Below are 23,760 nucleotides of genomic sequence, written 5' to 3'. Positions count from 1 at the left end.
TGATATATTATCTCTGAGTAACTATTAGGACTTTTGACACTATTTATTTCCAAAAGTATGTAAAAAAATGATTAGGCGTCCGAAGTCGGGACTGGCTATATTTATTACATGGCAACCTCTTTAAATACTTACTTTTAACGATACCTAATCGCCAACTGTCACCTGACATATATTTAAAAGTATTTAGAGTTCAAAACCTATAGTTGAAAATTGATTTTTAAGCGTAAAACTGTATTTTTAAAAATGTTTGGTGACATCCTTAGCTTAACACTAAAAGTTTGACACCTAAAACAGGACAATTGTGGGTTAAAAAATACCAATAGAAATATAACGGGATGTAAATATATTACTCAGAAATCGTTTATTTGTAGTTAAAAATATCGTATGTACATAAACTTATTGCTAAATATGTATCATACAAATGGAATGATCTCGAAGTCTGACTTAGATTTGATCACCTGAAGCGTAACATTAAGTATATAAAAATACGATGAAATAAGGCAGCACTCTCACATTGTTCGTTGATCTAAATATATATATATTAAAACCATGTTTTATAGTGTAAAAAGCATGTTGTTGATTCTTACGACAAATTTTATATTGAATATCTGTAAATTTTCCGACTCGTTTATTTATAATATATCGATCTAATTCACCCTATATTGCCGCTATTCTTTATGAAATTATTACAAATAGGATTGCTTTTATCATTGCATAAATATATAAATTGGCCTATTAATTGGTATTGGCAATACATATTTGGCCACGATTTTCTTGTTTACTATAAAATTATAGTTGGTAACTAAATAAATGCATGGATAGCTAACTACAATAAAATAATTAAGTCCGTTGTGCGTATCGACGTTATAAAAAATAATATGATTGGGTTTTTAGAGTCTCTCAGGCTTTAAATTATAGTACTTACACACAGAATACGGTACAGACTAATACTATTTTCATACTCGTAATATTCCAAAAAACATTACCGCAACGACCACATACATGGCCTATAGTTTTTCTTCTGGTGTTTGTAAAGGCATACTAGCTTCTTCCATTTTTTTCGTTAAGTCTAACGCTTTATGTCGTTTTGGTCTTTTCTTGTGGATGAAGAGTCGGAGGTAATGGCAGGGGAAGATGATGCATTCACCAGCCGGTTCCTCTGCGTCAATATAAACTCCTCTTACAAGAATTGAATTAGAACAATTTAACAGCATCAGCAACATTAGACTTACGATGTGGCAAGACCAGTTGCTTAAGTGAGGCGAATCTGAAATGATAAAACTGGTTAAAATAGGAGTCCTTATAAAATAACAATTACGTAGTTTAATAAATAAATTTACATGAAATATAGTTTTAATACACCTCTTACTGAGCTATTTTTAATAATATAAGAAAAATCACGATTTAGAGTACTATTTTAAATAACAATTCTACTATTACTGTAATTACACCGCGTTAAAATCTGTATTATATAAACGAACCTGGCAAAAAATAAATATCCAACAATCCCCAAACCCCTCGCCATACATTAATCGTGGAAGCGAAGGAAACTAAATGATAAACATCAGCGATCAACAGCCTTGGGGCTCCCTGAAGTCTTGCGAGAAGCCAACGCATCGGCACCTGCAGCGAAAACATCACTACTACCATAGAGTAACCTACTATCTGTGGACAAAAAAATAATATTAAGTAAGGGAAAGAATTCGAATAGATCCGTTCCGAAAGTAAAAGATTTTATCTCGGGAGATGAAGATAGCACCTAGAATCCTGTCGCGTAGACAAGATGACTTAGACATATGGATCACCATTGCGCAATTCGGAAAAGAACATGGGCACTTCAATAACCTTCATATTTGTACCTTATATCTGTGTGCCGAAAATGCCGGTAACACACACTCAATTCAGTTAAATAACTTTACCCAGAGGTTAAACGAAGTTGTACTTGAAAATTATTAAGCGGACACTATGCAATTTTTTTGAAATTGTCACCAGAATTATATCAAAAAAGGAAATGCATTGTAGGCTATCAATTTCAGTTGAAAATAAATTAAGTTTGACAACACTATTCTTGACCACTGGAGATTCCTACACAAGCTTGCAGTATCTTTTTAGAATTTCTAAGCAAAGTATAAGTATTCCTGAATAACTAAAACCGGAAATCTTGTATGTTTCAATTAAGCGTAAACAATTCTCGTCCGTCCACTCCATGACAACACACATTTAGGCTCCAGTAAACAGAAACAAACTGAGCGGGTAAGTAAGGGGTGCGGGGCTTGAGGCGCGGGCGGAAGGATGACGAAGGCGAACTGCGCGCGGGCGGCGCAGGAGCGGCGCACGAACAAAAATACACGCGCGCAGCTCGCAATCGGCTAGCGAGCTGCTTATTCGTGGCATATTCGACAAATGTGGACGCACCCTTAGACCTAACGTAGAATACGCCTCGCAAGTATGGAACCCACAATATGCCGTTTATAGCAATCGTATAGAACTCACACAAATAAAAATTTATCAGACATCTCCAATATAAAGCTAATACTTTCCTGACTGACTAGATGTACCCATTTCCACATTCTTCCTCTCTCAGCTAGGCGTGAGATAGCAGATGTTATATTTAATAAACTTAGCTACAGGTAAAGTTGACTGTCCTGAGCTACTAAGTAAGGTATGTCTCCGTGTGTATAATAGGACGCAAAAAAATATGCACCTATTGTACACACCTTAAGTTAACATCAATTACAGAGGGGACAGCTTTATGGTTAGGGCGGCGAGTAAGTGTAACAGTTTAACTTGTGACAGTGGAATAAATAGTGAATCATTATATTTTTTATAAGTGCATAAGTTATATTAAACGAATAAAAAAAAGAAATAAAAGAATGCTTAAAAATATTTAAAAAACTCTGGTATCTTTTATTAGTAATGGCTTTGTTATTCTTCCTTTCTATTAAATATTTATTATAATGATCAGTGAATCTTAGAACTTAGAAATTATAATCTAGAATTTAGTATGAATTTGTACTTCGTTATATTTTTGTATAAATAGGTAAAACTGTGCTTTATGTTTATGTTTGAATGTGTATTCCGTTTTTGGCTTTTGTGTATAATGTAATTGTTTGAATATTTTTTAATGAGTAGCTATAGGAATACTTTAATAAAATATAAAAAATAAAAAAATGTAACAGTATTTATGGCCAGACTAGTTATTTTATCACTACGTAGATAAGTAGGCTTTAGTAAAATATTGCGAAAATATTTCCGCGTTTTCCGCATTTCAATAATAATTATATCGTATTGTAGTCAAATTGAGTATTGTGTAGTGAATTGTCTCTAAGTGAAGCATGAGATTTTAATTGGCGTTTAGCTGTATATATTCTAACGTCAGATTAGATACACAGGTATTTTTTTAACTTAAAAGGGTTCCCAAATCTTATACATTCTATATCTTATACATAGGTACCTATAATGACTAAACAAGTTTTATTTAAATTATTTATAATATAATTTAAATAATTATTCCTGAGGGTTAATCACAACTACGTGACAACAAAAAATAGATAATTTTTTAAATAGAAATATGGTATAAATGGGTGATTTCAAAATTATGCAATATACTTGTACATGCATCTACATGTGGATAGATTATATTAGGTCCTTACATATGAAATTGGCGTATTTCGTACTGGCCACTTTAATCACGATGTTCTCCTCTTTGGTAAGGAATTACAAATTCAAATTTGTATAGCTATTTACTCATGTATTTGTGCTTCGATGACCGTCATTCATTTGTTTTTTTCTTCTGTTTTTTTCTCTTTGCGTCACTCTTTTTACAAAATGGAAAACTTAAAGTATCGCATTATTTACGAGTACGAGTTCGATCCATCGCAAACCACGTCCGAGTTAGCTGCAGGCTGCGGTGTTAGTGATAAAACTGGTTTAATTCACTTGAAGCAAATTGGGAAGATTAAAAAGCTTTAAAGGTGGGTACCTCACGAATTGACTGAAGCAAACCAGCAAACGCGCGTCGACTGCTGCGTTACATTACTGAACCGGCACAATAATGAAGGTATTTTAAACCGAATCATTACCTGTGATGAAAAATGGTTTTTTTACGATAATCGGAAGTGCTCAGCGCAATGGTTGGATCCTGGCCAGCCAGCCAAATCCTGCCCCAAGCGAAAATTAACCCCAAAAAAGTTACTTGTAAGCGTTTGGTGGATTAGTGCCGGTATTGTTCATTGCAGTTTTCTCAAATCTGGCCAGACTATTACGGCTGATGTCTATTGTCAGCAATTGCAAACCATGATGGACAAGCTAGCGGCTAAACAACCTAGGCTGGTCAATCGCTCCACGACACTGCTACTTCACGACAACGCTAGACCACACACTGCACAACAGACGGCTACCAAATTACAAGAGCTTCAATTGGAATGTCTAAGACATCCTCCGTACTCCCCGGACCTTGCTCCAACAGATTACTATTTTTTTCGACAACTTCTTGCAAGGAAAAAAAATTAACTCTGATGGGGCAGTCCAAATCGCCTTCACAGATTTGATTGATTCCCGACTGTTTTTTTTAGTAAAGGGATATGAACTACCATAGGTAGATGGCAAAAGTGCATAGAAAACAATGGTTCATACTTTGATTAATTAAATATATTATATTTAAAAATATTCGACTTTTTGTTCCTCCCCTACAAAACGCCAATTTCATATGTAAGGACCTAATATAATTAAATTGTAATAACGAACATGTTAAATTCATAATCTTATAATAATATCTGTTAAGAAAACTGGTTTTTATCCGCATATACAAACGCGCTACAAATCGACATTAATTAGTCGATATTAATATAGACGTTGAGTTTATTTAAACGTTTGGTTAAGGTTTTGATTTGTGGTCAGATATTAAACTAAATGAATGCACGAATTACCTAAATATATTTAATGTAAAAAAACACAATTTGCTATATTTCTCACATGTGTAACAGACATTTAGTTATAAACTGACTTTGTCGAATGTTTCAAGTATTAAAAACAATTAGCCGATTATTATTGCTCCAGTTAATCATATACTTACAAGTGACGTCCAGCAAGATTTGACAAAATCGTCTGGATAAAGGTAAATGTCAATCAAAGCCCACAGACCTCGCCACACAAATAGCACTAGTGACCCGACCACAGTCACAGAAAACACACAGTCCAGTATGTATAGAGCTGTTTCCGAACTACTCTGTAACAAAAAATCGATTAAAAATATTGTTTTTATATTTAATTCTCTGATAATTTATAAATACTTAATTCCTTTGGAACTTAATTTATATATATATATAAGTGAATTTAATGAGTTTAATTAATATCCTTTTGTCTTCAAGTACCATAACAGATAGTATATCTATTAACTTTTATTTGTTGTAATGTACATATGCATTGATACAATAAAATCTTTATTATTATTAATAATATATAAAATAATAATGCTTTTAAATACCAATATAATAATTATATTTAAGAAAGAGTAAAAATAGGACAACAATACGACTTATTCAAGATAGATTATCTTAAGCAGTATCTGTTTTAAAATAATGTTGTTATCGTTTTATATGAGTTAAGAGTTATATACAATGTAGAAGAAGGGCCGTATATTATAATAAAAACTTATTTTCAGGGAGAAGAAAACTTATTTATTACAACGACTAATTTCAAATAATATATGGTATTTCGTATGATAATCCAACTTACTATAAGCAACGTACACGATGAACTAATTAATTATTATATAATTGAAGGTGATAAACGTCATGTATATTGAATAATGAACTCTGTAAGACTTCAGAATAAATACAAAGGAAAAAATATCTTCATTCATTTAACCTCGTTACAGAATCATAATAAATTAAACGTATCTAATATGTCATGGTTCATACGTGTGCCTAACGACGTATATATTTTAATTTGCATAAGCCACGACATTGACAAAGAAGCTTGTAGTTTTGCTACTATTGATTAAAAACTGGCTTAGTAATAGCATTTTTTGTATTATCTTAGTGATGGTGATTTTAGATATCTTATAATAAATATAACGTAGGAAAGAATTTGAAGTTCTGTTGTACTATGAAACCATGAATGCTCCTAAGTGTGAAAATTATATTTGAATGCTTGATACAATAAAATATATCTGAAAGAAGGAATAGTCAGTTGACATTTTTGAAAAAGGATGTGTTTTTTATGGCAGTCGCAACTATTGTTTTAACAATAGCCCTAATATGTCTGAAGAGGTTACGAATTTTGGAGGCAGCTCCCTATAGGGGGTCAATAGATGCAGACGAGGGATGCACCAACCTTTTACAGAAGGTATTATGAAACAATATTTTTTGTAGAATGTAAGCAAATAAAATAGCTCTCTCCGTAGCATCGTAGCGCCACGATGACTCGTAACACATGCGCAATCCTTTTTTCATTCATAGAAATAAAAAAATAGCACATTAAACCTATTTTTTTAAAACAATTATTTATTTGTGCTTTGATAAAACGGTACGAATCATTTTTATTGTATCAGGAAAAATCCTTTTAGGTTTTTGTAACTTAAAAATAATCAACTACTTTACATGGTGCAATTTTTAAAACCATATGAAAGGATAGTCTGAAATTCAGTCTGAAAATGAATCTGAAGTTAAACATCCTGAGTGATGATGACAAATTATACAAATCTAGTTCTTTGCGTTCTTATCTGAAAACTTAATTAGTAAACCTTCGGATAAGTAGAATGCTGTCACGCATATCGACCGTACAACTGAACGTTTTCAGTATATCATATCTTCTTATCCCACGATGAATTATTCATATAATCAATGTATCGACTCCGTCGTCTCCATATATTTACAACTGATTTTCACTTTCAACCATTGCGCAGTTGCCTTAATGTTGAAGCAATAAAAAATTGTTTGCAAATAAAGCCTTGCTAGTTAGCAAGGATGCAGTTGCAGGGATAACGCAACACAATGCACGTTGTTTTCTTTAGAGCTAAATATGATCCATCGAGTCACAAATAAGATTAGTAAGAAAATAACAATTATTTAATTTAAAAACATAGACAGTGATTTTTTTAAAAAACAATAGAAAAGAAAGGTAGTTATAAAGCATTCGCATGAAATTGAATTATATACCTACTAACCAAAGTATTGAAACTAAACTCGACTACTCAATTGTATACGAATTACGCTTAACTCTCAAGTTTAACCGTTTAGAAGGAATATAGTCTTATTATATATTTTTTTATTATATCTTTTAAACGCAAATGTTAGCGTACAAAACAAATCTACAGATAATAGAACATCGTTGGTCGTTTAATAAGCGCAGACGACATTGTATTTTATTTATTCATTTGGGAAACAAACAGATACATCTCAGAAGTCAGAAAAGAAATATAAACATAAAATTAAAGCATTGGATATATCCACAAAAAGTTTCACTGATAAAAAAAAGGATATAAAGCAAAACAAAACGTGACATGACAGCAGAACAAAATATTTAAGTAGACAATACAATAATAAAGTTTATAGATCGGTAGAACGACAGATATACTAGTAGCCAAAATAAGAAGAAAGATACAAGGTTTACTACTCGAATAGTTGTTTTAACCTATTCTTAAATGAAGCAGTAGAGGAGTGCGAAAAAAGATCAATATTAGTAGTAGAATCAAAAGTAGAACACATCCTGTGAAGAGGCTCACGGAACCCAATGTTGGTTCTGGGAGTCGGAAGGTTAAAGGTTCTGTGCGAGCGTAGAGATCTGGCAGGAATATTGAATCTTATGAGTTCGAGAAGATTTGAACAAGTTAATTCATGTACGCATATTTTTCTTATAATGACACAATCTATCAAACTACGCCTAGTACTCAAAGAAAGCAAATTATATTTTTTTTAAAGTTCGTTGTATTTAGCCCTACCACCGTTCATGCGACAATTTAAAATACGTAAAAATTTCTTTTGTATAGCCTCAAGTTGAGTGACATATAAAGCGTAGTAGGGATTCCAGATTGGACTAGCGTATTCCAACTGAGACTGCACAAGCGTCTTATAGAGGTGAATATATGTGGTTTTGTCTTTGAAAGGTTTGGTGACACGCGTTATGAAACCCAACATACGGTAGGCTTTATTAATAATCAAGCCTATGTGTTTATCTAGGGATAATTTGGAGTCAAGAAGGACCCCAAGATCCCTTACAGAGCCCACACGTTCGAGGGAATGGTTTCCAAGGGTGAAGTTGGCCCTGATTGTTTTATGTATTTTCCTTGTAAACACGATATGCTGACATTTACTGTATTTTAAGAATAATTTGTTTATTTTGCAGTAGTCATCTAGCCTATCGAGATCTTCCTGAATAAGTTCCACATCAGAAAGGGCAACTACCGTTTTATATAACTTTAAGTCGTCTGCGTATAACAAGTACTTGCAGTGTAAAAAACATTTAGATATGTCGTTGATAAATAAAGAAAAGAGCAACGGCCCAAGTATTGAGCCTTGGGGGACACCGGATGTCACTACTATTTGAGAAGAAGTAAATCCATTTATTACCACTGATTGAACACGACACAGATAGATATGCCGTAAACCATCTTAAAAGATTGCCCTTAATACCATTAAAAGACAGCTTTTGTAAAAGCATCATATGGTCAACCTTATCAAAACCTTCTGAAAGTCCGTGTAGATTTTGTCTATCTAATGTTTATTATCTAAACCGCTAAAAATATAATTAGTAAAAACAAGGAGGTTAGAGAGAGTAGATTTACCAGCTGCGAATCCGTGCTGTTGGTCTATAATAACGTGCTGGAATAAATTCGTCGGTGAACTAATCTTTCCAAGATCTTAGGGATTGCAGAAAGTATTGAAATCGGTCGGTAATTTTCGACATCACTCCTTTCACCAGTCTTAAAGATAGGCGTTATATAAGATAATTTCCAGCAATCAGGAAAAGTGCCACTGGACATACACTTATTGAATATAATCTGTAAACGGACACACAATGAACGATGTGTATGCTTTAGAAAAACTGATCTAATTTAATCTGGACCAGGACCTTTACTCGGATCAAGCAAATATAGTTCCTTGCTGATCTCGTCTACATCGAAATACAAGTTTGCACAAGGATCTGAGAGTCACTGGAAAGGCTCTCTTCAACTGTGCACACAGCGTCTCCATTCGAGTGAGTTTGAAGTTCAAATACTGACTGAAAATAATTTGAAAATAACTCAACTATTTGTTTGGGATCGTCGGATTAAATGCTGCCATACTTCATTAGTTTAGGGTAACCTAAATTACTTTGTTTTAGAGTGGACGTGTATTTCCAAAAATGTTTGATAATAGATTTAAGCGATAGTTCAATCCTTTCTATATAGCGATTATAACAAAGTTTCATAAGATTTTTAACACGTGCTCTTAATAAAGAAAAACTCTTGATAGTCGAGTAAGCCTTTGTAGGTCTTCCAGCGACACCAGAGTTTCTTCTTACGATTAAGAGCTCTAATCAGCCCTCTGCTAAACCAAACTGGATACTTACGGGATTTAGGTTTAGAGAATGGCACGCAAGCAGCAATAATTGCATTTATTTTTGAGTAGAAGACGGTAACAGCATCCTCAGAATGGGACGTGGCTTAATGTCAATGTAATGTCACCCAATCGACCTTATCGATAGCATTATTTATTAAGTCATAATCTGCATTAAAGAAATTTATTTTATTGAAAGTAGCTGATGTCATGACAGTGAACCTATTAACAGTACTAAGAATATCTAAAGGCGGGTGATGAGGAACAGAACCAAGTAAAGGATCATCAGAGAAATCAACACGCCCGGGAAGTGTTGTTAGGACTAGGTTTATATACTTACAAGAGATTGGGGGACAAATAGTTTTCGTTCGTAAAGTTATTACTTTCTAAACAATATGTACCAGTATCTTTGTATAATTAGGTTATTTTGAGTAGGCATTTGATGAGGTTACATTTTAATGTTTATTATGGAAGTTGTATGTTTCTTATTTACCTATTACTAAATATTGTTAAAAGATATAATTTTAAATACCACTTAATACCACGTTGTAAACATAAAATAAGACACTCGTAACAAAATCTGAAAAAGTAATATTTTATAAAATATAGACATTATGTAAAACTGAAGATCATAAATTAAATTACCTTCTGAAATCTGGTAGTAAATATGTAAGTTGGTTGTTTTCCATCAGTGACTACGAGGTAAGGAGGCCCTAGGAGGTTGCGTGCGGAGCGAAGAACTAAGATTAACACGATGCATACTATTAAATACGTCGCTATCAAAACTGGCCTGTGAAACAAAAATTAAATTGGTTAAAAATAACTAATTATTGATTAATATCTCATTATAATATTTGGGGCTACGGCCATCACAATTATGCTACGGAACGCGTAACCATGCTACGTTGGGGTTACGGATATGGGATAGTATTTATACACCACAAAGCTTTGCATTACTACGTAACAAGTCTACGTTAACTATTTTGTTTATTAAGTGTAGCAGTAAAGTATTAAATTAATCATGAAATAATTGGATAATAAATGCTTATATATATATATATATATATATATATATATATATATATATATATATATTATTATCCAATTAATTTATATTTATTAATTATTATAATTATTAATTATTATTTATTATTTTTGACATAATTAATTTATATATATATATATAAAAATTAATTATGTCAAATACTATTGACACGATTATAAAATTATTATATCTTTTAGCTAGCTCAGTATTAGTTAGTACATTTCGTTTAGTATTATTTAAGCAAAATCAAAATTTAATACAGTTTCAAAATGTCAGATAAAACGATGACTGGGAGATTACATCGAATGCTGTCTGAGATATATTGTAACGAAAATATTATAAAAGAGGTTTTAATATTTTTAATGATGTGCAAAGATACTCAAAGATTGCTGAAACGTGCCTCATGTAGAAATATTCATTATCTACATATTCTCTAACAAACTATAAATATTCACCGTTTTTCATTCCCACTAAGACCAAATATATTGCTACGAAGACGGGTCGACTCGACAATGTTTCCAGTACTTAGATAACTTTTCAGCAGGCTGAAATATGATTTCTGACCGTTTCAGGTCAGGCTCAATCACATATTAGAAAATCGTAATTTGCATAATGTTAGTTTTCCACATAGTTCAGCCTGCTGAAATATGATTTCTGACCGTTTCAGGACAGGGTCAATCAAATATTAGAAAATTGTAATTTGCATAATGTCAGTTTTCAGGAAGCTTAAACATTTATTCAGAACATGACTAGTCGAGTGGTGAAGTTTTCAGGAGACCCGTATTCAGGCGTTTTCAGACCTAGTTATACTACTCCCTTTGATAGAGGTATATTCTAGACCGAATTTTCTAGGTGTGGGTCAAGGACGAAATGATACGTGAGAGAGAGGGAAGATCGGAACCTTCTCGAAGCTAGGCTGAGCACCTGAGGTCGAAGGCTGAGCACTCTAGAACGCCGTACGACAAGGACGGAGCAAAGCGAAAGAAACAAAGAGTACGGATGTTCTAGAATTGTGCAATCGCTACTCAGTAGCAATTGAGTTCTCGAATATTGTAGAAGATTATACCGAGGGATATATAAGCGAGTCGAAGCGCGACCAGTTAGTTTAGTTTCGAATGTGATATCAAGAGATAAACACCGAAGCCATAAAGTGCTGTGTGAAGTGGGCATAATTAAGTAATTAGTGACTCTTTTTGTGTGTAATTAGTGCATTTCTACGAATAATTTGGGCTCATAAATTCCTCATTAATTTATCAAAAAATAAACCCTTGATGAAATCTACGGCATTTTATATCCGATCCCCTAGCTCGTAACAATATTTATAGTAATTTGTATAGAAATAACCCAGATAAAAATCTAATAGAAATTATTATGACCAACCATCCTAACCATAACACTAATTTCGAGATTAGACCGTCCGTCTGACCATAGACTACTTTCACCTTAACAACAACAGAACTAAAAGAAGAAACGTCCATCCATGCAAAAGATATATTCCAAGAAAAGAAGAAGAAATAAATCATTTTATCAATAACTAGTCCGGATATAAATACAGTTACATAAAAACTTTTCAATAACTATGTGGGTATGGAGCCGTCGGTCATATTCCAGACACTTCAGATGCTTGGTATCAGCCATATGTTCGTATATCGTACTATCAACAAATACAACAACCCTTGGTCTGTCGAAGAACATAAAAGATCGGAGCGGCCTCGTGCTGTTAGAACTAAAAAGGCTTTAAATGCTGTTAAAGCCAGAATTCGTCGAATAAATAAGGAAGAAAAAATCTAATCGAGAGAAATGAAGAATCTCGCTAGCACTCTATCGCGTATTATAAAACAAAACGTGAAGCTCGGTGCTTATCATTAATATAAAGGACATGCCCTAAATCAATATTTAAAGAGAATGGATCGATCCATACGCCTTCTCTCGCGATTTAAATTTAATAAAAATTTTACGATTGAAGAACACTACAATAAGCAAAACGATAAAGTGTACACTCACAGTTCTAAAGAAGCTGCTCAAGTGGTCGAATAGGTACAACGTGGTCATCATCCTGCGTCGGTGATGGTTTGGTAGGGCGAAAGGATTGAAAACTTCAGCCAAAGTGGATCATGTTGTGAAACCTCTCAGCAATATATATTTTTTAAATATACCGTGGATTTTCCAGGAGGATTTTGCACCTGGCCACAAGGCACGAACTACCCAAGTCTGGCTTGAAACCAAGCTTCCGGATATATATAAATAAAGTCATGTATAAAAGCCAAAAGTGGCCATTTCTAATACATTTTTTTTGCTGAGACTTTAAATTTTAATAAATATGTTGGTTAAAAAAATGCATTTTCATTTGTAACAAAACTGAAGTCTGGACTGGGTACATCACAGGAAATAATATAGACATCGATCGATCATAAAAACATAAACATTGATCTATGAAGTATAAAACGTGGTATAGATATAGAAAAGCTTCAACACAAGCAATAACGCAAAACAAAACAAAATAAAAATAAGAGCAAGATACTGGGAGAACGAACCACAGAACTTATAAACATAAACAAAAAACAAGGATAAAAATTAAAAAATGAAGTAACATAATACTATACCATATACTAAAGAACCTCCATAAATATAGAAGTAGAAAAAAGCATTTAAAGAGCTAAAAACACACAAATCATGGATAAACAAACTGGAAAGTACCAACAGAAAAGGAACCAGAACAAGACATGATGTTATTAAACAAGCTACAAAGTTTTATCAAGATTTATAAAGTCGAAATGCCCAGGACCAAGTACCGCCAATCAAAAGCATTATCAATGTGATAGAAAAAAATAGTTGAAACAATTCCATAGAGAGAAGTTTACAAACATATAAGAAAGTCAAAAAATTACAAGTGCCTGGACCTAATGGCTTAATATTTAGATATTAAACCATTTGAATTTAGCTGTTCAACTGGGTATTAACGACAGAAGAAGTACCATCACAATGGTACATGTCCGATATCGTGCTAAAAGGCCTATTAGCACGTATGCTGCTGTTTTCTTATATAATGTTAATGCGGATAACACAACTCATTGATAATTCACAACCAATTGAAAAAAAAAATCTTAAAAGGCTGGCAATGCAAGCATCCCGGCAATATTGTGTCCCTGGGAGGTGGTATGACTTAACATCGGTTGAGCCTCCTATTAAATTTAAAAGCATGTTTTCGAGGTTCTGTACAGATGATCACATACAAGCCCTAGAACAGATCATAGAAAATTAACGTGATTTCAAATTACAACTACAATCAAGCTTTTGATACTATTAACCAGCAGGCTATGGTTGGTGGACTCAGTTTTCGCACTTCGACTTGCACTCAGTCCATCAGACCATCAGGCAATTTAGAACGCTCTTAATTTAGCGAGAATATACTTCATACAAAATATATCAATAACACGTAATAAATACGTCAATAACAAAAATGAAAGTATGGTAAGACTCGAAAAAAGGGAAGATCGAATAGAAAATTGCAATAGAGATGACAAGGTGATCCTCTATTACATAAACTTTTCGTGGTCGCTTTCGAAATGATACAATTTAGGAATATTGTATGGTCACAAAAAGGTTTTAAAATTAACAGTCGCCATCTTAGTCATCTTAGGTTTGTAGATCACAATTTTGGCAGAAACTCCTGGAAGAATTAGAAACATTAGTCCCTAGACAAGGCGAGTTCTATAGATCTAAAAATGAATACAACGAAGACAAAGATACCAACAGCTGAAAGTCGAATATTAATGATAGAGGAAATAAAATAGAATATACCTATTTAAGATTACAAATATCCTTGAGTAAAAATAATAATGAGGAAAAAGTGACAATAAGAGTTTGATACCCTCATCTCAAAAGCTTGGAATAGGTACTGATCATTAAAAAAGCGTTTTAAAAGGAAACTACTGCTTACATCTAAAAAATACTGTTATCGGCACTAGCATCAAGGCTAACTCAAACGTTCACGTAAAAAGTGTAGTCAAAGGTCACTAGTAAGTACCCAGAGAGCAATGAAGCGGAGCATCCTTTAAAAAAAGATCCACAAAATTCAAATTGACCAGATTAGGGCGAAAACAATGGTCACCTACGCGCCAATCCACGCCTTTCAGCGAAAATGGAAATGGGCGGTCCATATTGCAAGGAGCACAGAAAAAAATATGAACGGCTCAAACCACCTGCTGCAGGGGACCTCCTCGAAAAAGAAAAGTGGGAAGATCACAAAAGCGATGGGTTGAAGAGATAGTTAAGGTTTCTGGGTAGAAATGGGTGGAGGAAGCTAATAAATGATCCAAATGGAAAGTTCAGGAGGAGGCCTTTTGCCCAAGGGTTCCATAATCCATACATGTATTTTTTAACAGTATGGAAATAAAGTAGCTTTATTGTAATTATTATTGACACAAATAATTTAATATTATAAACGAACGATTATTATTTGAAACCATTAAACAGTAAAACCTGGGAAAGCAGTCGTGGGTATCCTTGAGTATTGGATCATAGTGCAGAATGCGTTACATGTACAAAGAATTTACAGAAAAAACCGATGGCCCTAAATGGTGCTTTCTTCCTTCAAAGTATAAGTTTCCAAAATAGGAAAATCTGCCAGCATTAAGTTTAGATCACTAACTACTTTTTAAATTTAATTTTTATTTACCTATGAGGATCCTGATCATTGGGTAGAATAGCAGCGACCATAGTATCCATAAGGCCCCAACCACCTCTCCAGTGCATAACGTTGGACATAATGAATATGTATGTATAGAAACGAGATAATACTCGTTCTCTTAGCCACCGGCCTGCTTTTCCTTGACCCCATGCGTCAACAGATCGGGAAAATAGGCGAGTTCTGAAATATCAAATATTCGATTTAAATCGTTTAGGTAAATTAATATGTCACTCAACATGTATTTCATTTATTTTAAATGCACATTATAATAGACATAACTTCCGTCTCCATCATATTATAATAAAGCATAAAATCATGTTGCACGATTTATCCGAAGTAATACGTGGACTTAAACAAAAGAAAACGCTGATGAGAAAGGATGATTTGTTAGTGAAGTTTTCTTATGAAGCTCACAATTATTGTATTAAAGATGCTCTTTGATATGGGTCTTATATAGCTACAGCGAAATAAACAATTAATTCTTACTTTGCAATAGAAAAACAGCAGTGTATTATAATTCCAAGAACGAAGTTTTGGGCGTACGGAAACATCTTGGCATGTAGTTCCATGATGCCCAATGAACTACGCCATACTCCTACAACTAAAGGGGCCACAACAACACTTGCAAACACTGCATCACCTTTAAAGAAATTTCATGTGTTACATTTACGAAATATAAAAACAAAATATATGCATTTTTTGCATATTGTTAATTTATTATATTTCGCTTTTGATTAAATTTTGTTCAGACGTACAATAATTAAATTAAAAAACCCCTTTTGGGTTTTATGATCAGAATAAGTCATAAGACGTATGTGTCCAACGTTGTGTTGGATATTTTCCTCTCACTCTTTATTTTACACTTAATCACTAATCAAGTTCCTCTTAATGTACCTTATATAAATATGTATTATCTTATATATATATATTAAAATATTGCTTTTTTATAACACTTGGAACATTTTTTTTAAATTAATTTATAACACTCTACTCCCCTGCCATATTGTCCAGTCCACTTTTTATACCACATTTTTTCCAAAATAAAAACAATATACATTTAATTAATTCTACTAATTCGCGAGTGGCAGGCTACGCGTCGCGAAATACGCCCCGGCTGCATCTGTTATATTTTTATTTACAATATTCATGGGCGAGCCGGGGCGCAATTCCCCGCGAGACCCGCTCTTTCGGTTTTGTTTGCCTCCTTTAAATATTTAATAATTTTTTCGCAGAACCGCTCCAGGCACGGTCTGTGCTTTATTAACATGTCCTATAGGCAGTCACGGTCTACGGTCATCTGCATTTGTTGCTCGAGGTCGTGCCTGGACGATGCGAATATAGGGCAGTGTAGAAGCACATGTTCCACTGTTTGTTCTTCATTACTGCAGGCACATGTTGGGCTTGTCCTAATTTTAAACCTATGAAGGTAATGTGCAAAGGCTCCGTGCCCTGTAAGAATTTGCGCCACCTGGGGAGTGAAACGCTTCTCTTTTATTAACTTATACGCTGTTCTTACATTGCCGATAAATAATTTTGTAGTTCCAGCTGTTTCAACCCCCAGGTAGCGCTCGTTGCATACTTCTAGAGTCCTCTGCCTTATATGATGTTTTCGGCGGCGTATTCTGGTTTTGATCTGAGTTTTTCCGCCGCTTCTTTTGCTAACGTGTCCGCCCTCTCGTTCCCTGGCGTACCAACGTGCGCCTTTACCCAGAAGAGGCATACATGAGTTCCTCTTTTGCGGCACTCTTCCAGGCTCCGGCGGATCTCGGCTACCTGGGGATCGAGAGATCGTCAATAGCATCTAGTGCTGACCTAGAGTCACTGTATATTTTAGCGTCACGCTTATTTTTATTTATGTGGCTAGTCGCGTATCGTAGGGCCGTCAATTTGGCTTGAAATACTGTGCAGTGGGGCGCCATCTTCATCTTCTTGCCATTTCGTTCCATTCCATCTTTCCATTCCGTCCAAGCGGCGCCCACTCCTATACTTGTTTTGCTGCCGTCCGTATAGATTTGTGTGCCGCCGTGTCTTTCGAATTCTTCCGGATTTGTGAGCATCTTGTAATTATGTTTCATTTGTTTCGCAGGGTGTGGGAGATCTACGAATTGCACTCTCTTCTCAAATTTTTCGCCCTCCTTCAGTATTTCCGAGCTGACTCCCCTTTTTATCTCGTATAAGGCAGCGGCTTCCTGAATACGGAGGTCTAGAGGAAGTATCCCGGCCAGTAGGGATGCTGCGTGTAACGAAGTCGTCCTGTAAGTTTTTAAATTTTTTTGGGCAAAGCCCCTTTGCAGATGACTTAGCTTTTTCCGCACACAGATTTTATTTGTCGCGGGTGCCCACACCGCGGCCGCATACATTACGATTGGTTCAATAGCGGCAGTGTACGTGGTCGCGATAACTTGCTGGTTTAGTCCCCATTCGATCTTCGCGGCTTTAGCCAGCTGCTTATATATCTGAATGGCTTTCCGGCATACCCTCTCCACATGTGTTGAATGTGAGTCTAGCATCCAGATCAACTCCGAGAATTCGGATGTGGTTATCCATCTGTATCGGTACATTATTCATAATTAGTCGTGGGGTGTCATACTTAAGTTTGCGCGTCACCCACATGGCCTTGGTCTTGTGTGGTGCAAATTTTAGTTTGTTTAGGATACCCCATCTATGTATCCGGTTCAATGTTAGGTTGAGTTTCTGCTGGATCTCACTACCGGTCTCTCCTTCCGCTATCAAAACGATGTCATCCGCAAAAGCCTGGACGTACTCACCACCTTTTCGCAAGTGTAGGAGCGGGTCCAATATTAGATTCCACATTGTTGGTCCCTCATTGAACCCTGAACGCAGCCTTTGTTAGTTACTTTTTCAACCGTGTGTCCAGCGTAGGTTAATTTTATTTGTCTTTCATGTAAGTAACTATCCATTACTTTCCTTAGTTTTAATGGGCATTGTTCTTCTGCCAGGACTCTAATTTGCGGCCACCAAGCGCTGTCAAAGGCGCACTCTATATCGAGTGATACGATGGTTAGTATCTTATTTTGTTTCAGCTTTGCGCGTATATGAGTGACTGCGTCATATAGGGCATCCTCAGTGCTCCACTGGGGCATGAACCCGTATTTTCGAGGTTTTCGGGACTAGATGCCACTTTACTTTACCGAGCGATTAGCATCTTTTCGTATACTTTTCCTAGAAAAGGTAGTAAGCCTATGGGTCTATAAGACTTCGGGTTTGTATAATCGGTCTTACCCGGTTTGCGCAATACAATTATTGTAGCAATTTTCCACAATTTGGGGAAGTACCCTAGCTCCAGGCATTTGTTTAGGACGGTGAGGAATAAGTTAGGCGCCGCGTTTATCTCATGCCAACTTATGTCCGCCGTTATGCCATCTTCTCCGGGGGCTTTTCTAGGGTTGAAACTGAGAGCGGCCGTTTCAAGTTCAGTCATTGTGAAAGGGGTATCATAGACTAAGTTATGTCCCTCTTTGTTTACTGTGTTTGCTCTTTTTCTTATCAATTTGTGGTCTTCAGTTTCATCCTCACTTGTGTCTTCCGGGAAGAAAGTTCTTGCCAAGGTCTCCACTGACTCCCTTTCGCTAACGTATCTACCATCCCTGCAAAGTGGTATATCCTGGACTCTGATCTCTGTCCCTCTTATCTATATATACCTTCCCACATCGTCTCTCTTTCCTGTTTCTCGCAGAACTTCTGCCAACTCTCAGTTTGGGCTTGTTTGATCCGGTTTTCATACTCTTGTTTTGATGCAAGGTATTCACCTACGACTTCTTGCCTTCTTCGTGCTGTGGACGTGCACATCTTATCCTTCTCTTTCTAGTCTCAACCTATTTCTTGAGCAGTTGCAGTTCTTCGGTCCACCAAGCCATTTTTGGTTTCTTCCCGGTTTTAATTTTTGGAATTGCTGTTTCACTTGATTTGATTACTACATCTGTGAACTTTTCTACTATTTGTTCCAATTCTTCAATTTTGTTTATCTTCCTTACGACGTCTTCTGTTAATTGAGAATTTTCTATATTTACTAACATTTCTTCCTCAAATTTTACCCAATCAGCTTTTTTACTATTGTAAATTTTTGTTTAACTCTTTCTCTGGATTCCTTGACGCATTTTTGCATTAATTTTGAATAATATGACATTGTGATCCGATGAAACCATTCCTATGTCTACTTCCCAATCTTCGATCTTTCCTAATAGGTCGCTGGTACACACTGTTACGTTTAAGTGGCTGACTATTCTGGTTCCTCTCCTTATAACCTCAAATGTTGGTTGCTGCCCATCATTCAGTATGTGCAGGCCAAGCTCAGTTACCAGACTTCCGAAGGCTTGTCCTCTATCGTCTATTTTCGGGCTTCCGCACCACGGACTTTTGGCGTTTGCATCACCGCCTAGAACTATTCTACTCTTGAGCTCATTCACCGTCGTTTCCAGGTGCTTTAGATAGGGTTCTATATCGGCTGGGTCTGGTTCCATGTAGTATGAGATCACTGCAATGCCAGTTTGTGCCGTGGTCTTCAGTTTGATAGGCACTATATTAGTTGTTGTTAGTGTGGGGTATTGGGTAATACCAATATCTTCGTCAAAAATCAACACTGCTGCCTTTATTACTTTACCCACCGGAGGATTCTGGCACTGCACACCCTGTAGTCATTCACCCTACCCGAGCTCCAATGTATGGCTCCTGTACTAGAGCGACTGTAATTTTCCTCAATTGTGCCTCGTAAATAAGTTTTCCTTTGCAGGTTAATATGCACTATTTTTATCGCTTTTACCGTTGGCTGGCCCTTAGCAATAAGCTACTCTGCTTCTGGCAAGGCTATCCCACCTCTTCCTTACTGGACATTGCACGTCGAAGGCTCCGTGGTCTTGTCTCTCAAACCCCCCCCCTTTGCAGTTTATACAGGTGGGGTTTTCAGCTGCTTTATATTAGGGACACTTCTCCCGCAAGTCAAAATATCTCAGCTAATGAGATATTTAAAAAAAAACTTTATTTATAAATTATACAAAAGTATTTAAAATTAACTAGAGCTTAATGCTAGGTAGTGACGTGAATGAATCTCTGTCGCGAGTCTCCTGCTTATATATTGAGGATGCGACGTCTGCGGGGTAAGATGCCGGTGGTCACTGGTGTCATTTACAGAATGTGCTGATGTTCCATTATACTTAATGACTTATTGTTGCATTCCAAGTAGACATAGGACTCGAGGTTGTTTATCTTTATGAGAGGTATCAGGATTCTCAAGAATAAGATCCTTATTGTTTCTTTTAAAAAGAACTCTTGTGACTTGGGTGGCTTCACTCTCCCCTTCCAAATTCGAAGTCCTGGGTTTCCAAACCTTGGATCTGAGAATTTTAACAAAAATTATAACAGCAATTATTATCGTTATAATACTAATCCAACCATATTGAATTATTTCGTGTTGTCTGTGTTCACTGAAAGAATCTATGGTTCTTAATTGTTTCAATTTAGATTTTATCTTTGTAGCGTCATACGTAATGTCTATTTCTGATGCAGTTTCTATAATTGGAGTATCAATATTTGCAATTATTATTTTATCCTTTGAACATTTTAATACCAAAGACATTAAGTTCACAATTTTCTCCATATAAAATGTTCGATCCTCTTGTCCATATAGTTTCTTGGTAATTATTACAATTTGCACGTACTTCTGTGGTTTTATTAAAAAACATGTAGATAGCTTTTGGTGAAATCTGAAATACTTCCTGAACTGGACATCTTATTGGAACAGCTTGACACTTGTCACTTTCCTTCTTGTTTAATATTTCCGATTCACAGGTGTTCATCTTTATTAGACTTCCTTTGCATATTAGAAAATCTAAATTACGACAGTCTTCTACTTCGTAGATTTCTTCCTCATTATATGCTAAAGTAACCTTTTGCATTATAGGATAGGTACAGGAAGGATAATTTTGGATAATAGGTACAATTTTTCTCGACTTATAAATTTGAACTTTAACTAACGGTATATTAATAACAATATATATTATCTGATTTAAAATTCGACTATTTACTGTAATGAAAGATTCTATATCATTTATATTGTTAGACAACATTACTTCTTTTGGTATATTCTTTATAGTATCTTGTAAAATATGAGATTGTAAAATGCTATAATGAAACATATTATGTTCTGCAAACGTAATCGCAGTACTAAGTCTCTCGGATACATCTTGTAAAGTTTGAGCCTGTAATAATAAAGAAATTGCTACTTTTTGTTGTATTTTTGAATTAAATACTCCTTGAAATTGTTGATTAATTTGCTGCTGGATCAAGGTAATATTAGCAATTTGTTTATTATACTCAGATAGTTGCTTATTGTATGCTACTCGTAATGTTTCTAAATCTTTTTGAATATTATCTAAATCATTTTGATCTAGATTACCTGTAATGGATTTGATTACAGATCCCAATCCATTAATTAACCCTCGCTTAACACGATTATTACTTTGTATATTTAAATGTTTACAAATTTCTTTGACATGTTCTAAAATAATATTAATCCTCTGATATATATGTTTAACTTCCTCAGATTTAAATCTAGTGAGAGCATTTTTCATAGAATTTTCAATACTATCTAAGTTATATCTTATAGGTTTAATATCTAATTTATGAATAATTGCCCACCGTCCTTCTAGTAATCGAGTTGGTTTGGATTCTATTAAAATTACATTTTACGAAGGAGTTAACTTTCTAAACTTGAATGCTGTGACGAAGAAGATGAGTCTGGAACAATATTTAGTTCTTCAACATGATATGATCGACCATTATTTAATTTATACTTATTGTGAGGTTCTATATCAATTATTGTAAACGGACCTAAAAATCTAGGTTTAGTTTTATGTCGATCTGCCATACTATTTTTTAAATAAGCTATATCACCTATTTTATACACCTTAGGGTTTTTGATTTTTTTATTAATTCTTTCATTTCTAACCTTTTTTCCTTGTTGTAACAACTCATGGACATTTTTATTTAATTTTTTTGAAAAATCTCGCTGTTGAGCTGTATAATTCTGTATAATTACTTTAAGATTATCGAAACTACGTAATTTTGCCTTTCTTCCAAAATGAACTTTAAATGGCGTCATATTTATAGAACTATGCACTGTATTATTATAAGAGTGCGTTATTAAATATTTTTTTTGGTTTTTATCTAGATCTGATTCCCTTTGTAATCGATATAATTCTTGTATCGTATTATGTAGTCTCTCTACATCCGAGTTGGATTTATGATGTTGAGCTGTGGTTGTGTGATCTATAGTGTTATATGTTTTAAAAAGTTCTTGTATAATAATACTACAAAATGATTGTTCACCATCATGAATTATTTTATTAGGTGTACCTATTAATGCAAAAATTTCGGTTATCGTATCGTAAACTCTACTCTTTTCAGAAGGCTTAATTATAGCGTACTTTGAAAATTTATCTATTACGGTGAGGTATCATTGTCCTTCTAAAGACATGAAATCAATGTGCCATATATCCATAGGCTCATATGGAGTCTCGGTATCTAAAGATAAAGACATTAGGATGTCTGTTATATTTTTCTTTTTTACATGTTTCACAATTTAAAATAAATTTCTTTATTTGTTTACGCATATTTTCTCAATAATACTTATCTCGTAGTTGTTTATACACACTTTCTATACCAGCACGCCTATTTTCAAACAAGTGATATTCTTTAATCAATATTAATTGTTCCTCCCTATTATCTATTTCAATTAAATTTCTTGTATACCTAACTGGCTTAAATTTACTGTGATCAAAATATTTTCTATAAACTTCTGTTACTTTCTGATATAATTCTTCATTAGGTATAATAAAAGCATATTTATCTTTACTTAAATATTCTAACATAAATTCCTTAATAATTTGTTCTTCATTACTTGGTGGAATGTAAAAATACCACATACCTCTTTCATAATTCGCCTTTTTATATGGAGCAGCTTCAAACACTACACGTCTTAATCGTTTAGGTGGATAACTGTTAATAATCAGTATGCCCCCTCACTGTTCTCTTGACACGAGTGTATTGTGTTACCTGATGACTTATTGTCCTTATCTGACATCCAAGAATTAGTATCTGTATTTACTGGTGTATTATTTAATGACCTATTGTCGTTGTCATACTGTACAGCTAATGAGTCTTCACTTGTGTGATGTAATTGTATCCTACTTAAAGCATCAGCTACATAATTTTCTTTACCTTTAACATGCTCTATTTTATAATCATAATCTTGTAATTTCAATTTCCAACGAGTTAATCTTTGATTTGGTTCTTTTAATTTTGATAACCAAATTAAGGCTTTATGATCTGTTCTTAATATGAATTTCCTACCGTAAATGTAAGGTCTAAAATGTGTTACCGCCCATAAAATGCCTAATAATTCTTTTTCCGTTGTATTATATTTTTGTTTAGTTTCACTAAGCGTTCGCGATGCATAGGCTATCGGATGA

The 23,760-nt window shown here is 34.5% G+C and overlaps 1 protein-coding gene across 2 annotated transcripts in view; it reads right to left on the bottom strand.

Moving 5' to 3' along the window:
* Positions 1-338: 338 nt before the first annotated feature.
* The window catches only part of LOC123708927, a 35,345-nt gene continuing 11,923 nt past the window's right edge, over positions 339-23,760 (bottom strand). Inside the window, exons 3-9 of one of the 2 annotated variants that reach the window (XM_045659946.1) lie at positions 15,761-15,914; positions 15,263-15,454; positions 10,185-10,329; positions 5,075-5,227; positions 1,482-1,665; positions 1,233-1,267; positions 339-1,159 (exon numbers count right to left, since the gene is read on the bottom strand). In XM_045659946.1, coding sequence (XP_045515902.1) covers positions 1,070-1,159; positions 1,233-1,267; positions 1,482-1,665; positions 5,075-5,227; positions 10,185-10,329; positions 15,263-15,454; positions 15,761-15,914 — 953 coding nt within the window. In that variant the 3' untranslated portion in view covers positions 339-1,069. Of the gene's footprint in view, positions 1,268-1,481; positions 1,666-5,074; positions 5,228-10,184; positions 10,330-15,262; positions 15,455-15,760; positions 15,915-23,760 lie in introns of both variants that reach the window. The other variant, XM_045659945.1, reaches the window with a different exon arrangement.

The sequence above is a fragment of the Pieris brassicae genome, chromosome 4, assembly GCF_905147105.1.
Source record: "Pieris brassicae chromosome 4, ilPieBrab1.1, whole genome shotgun sequence".
Taxonomy (NCBI): domain Eukaryota; kingdom Metazoa; phylum Arthropoda; class Insecta; order Lepidoptera; family Pieridae; genus Pieris; species Pieris brassicae.
This window is presented reverse-complemented; position numbering and strand designations above follow the sequence as displayed.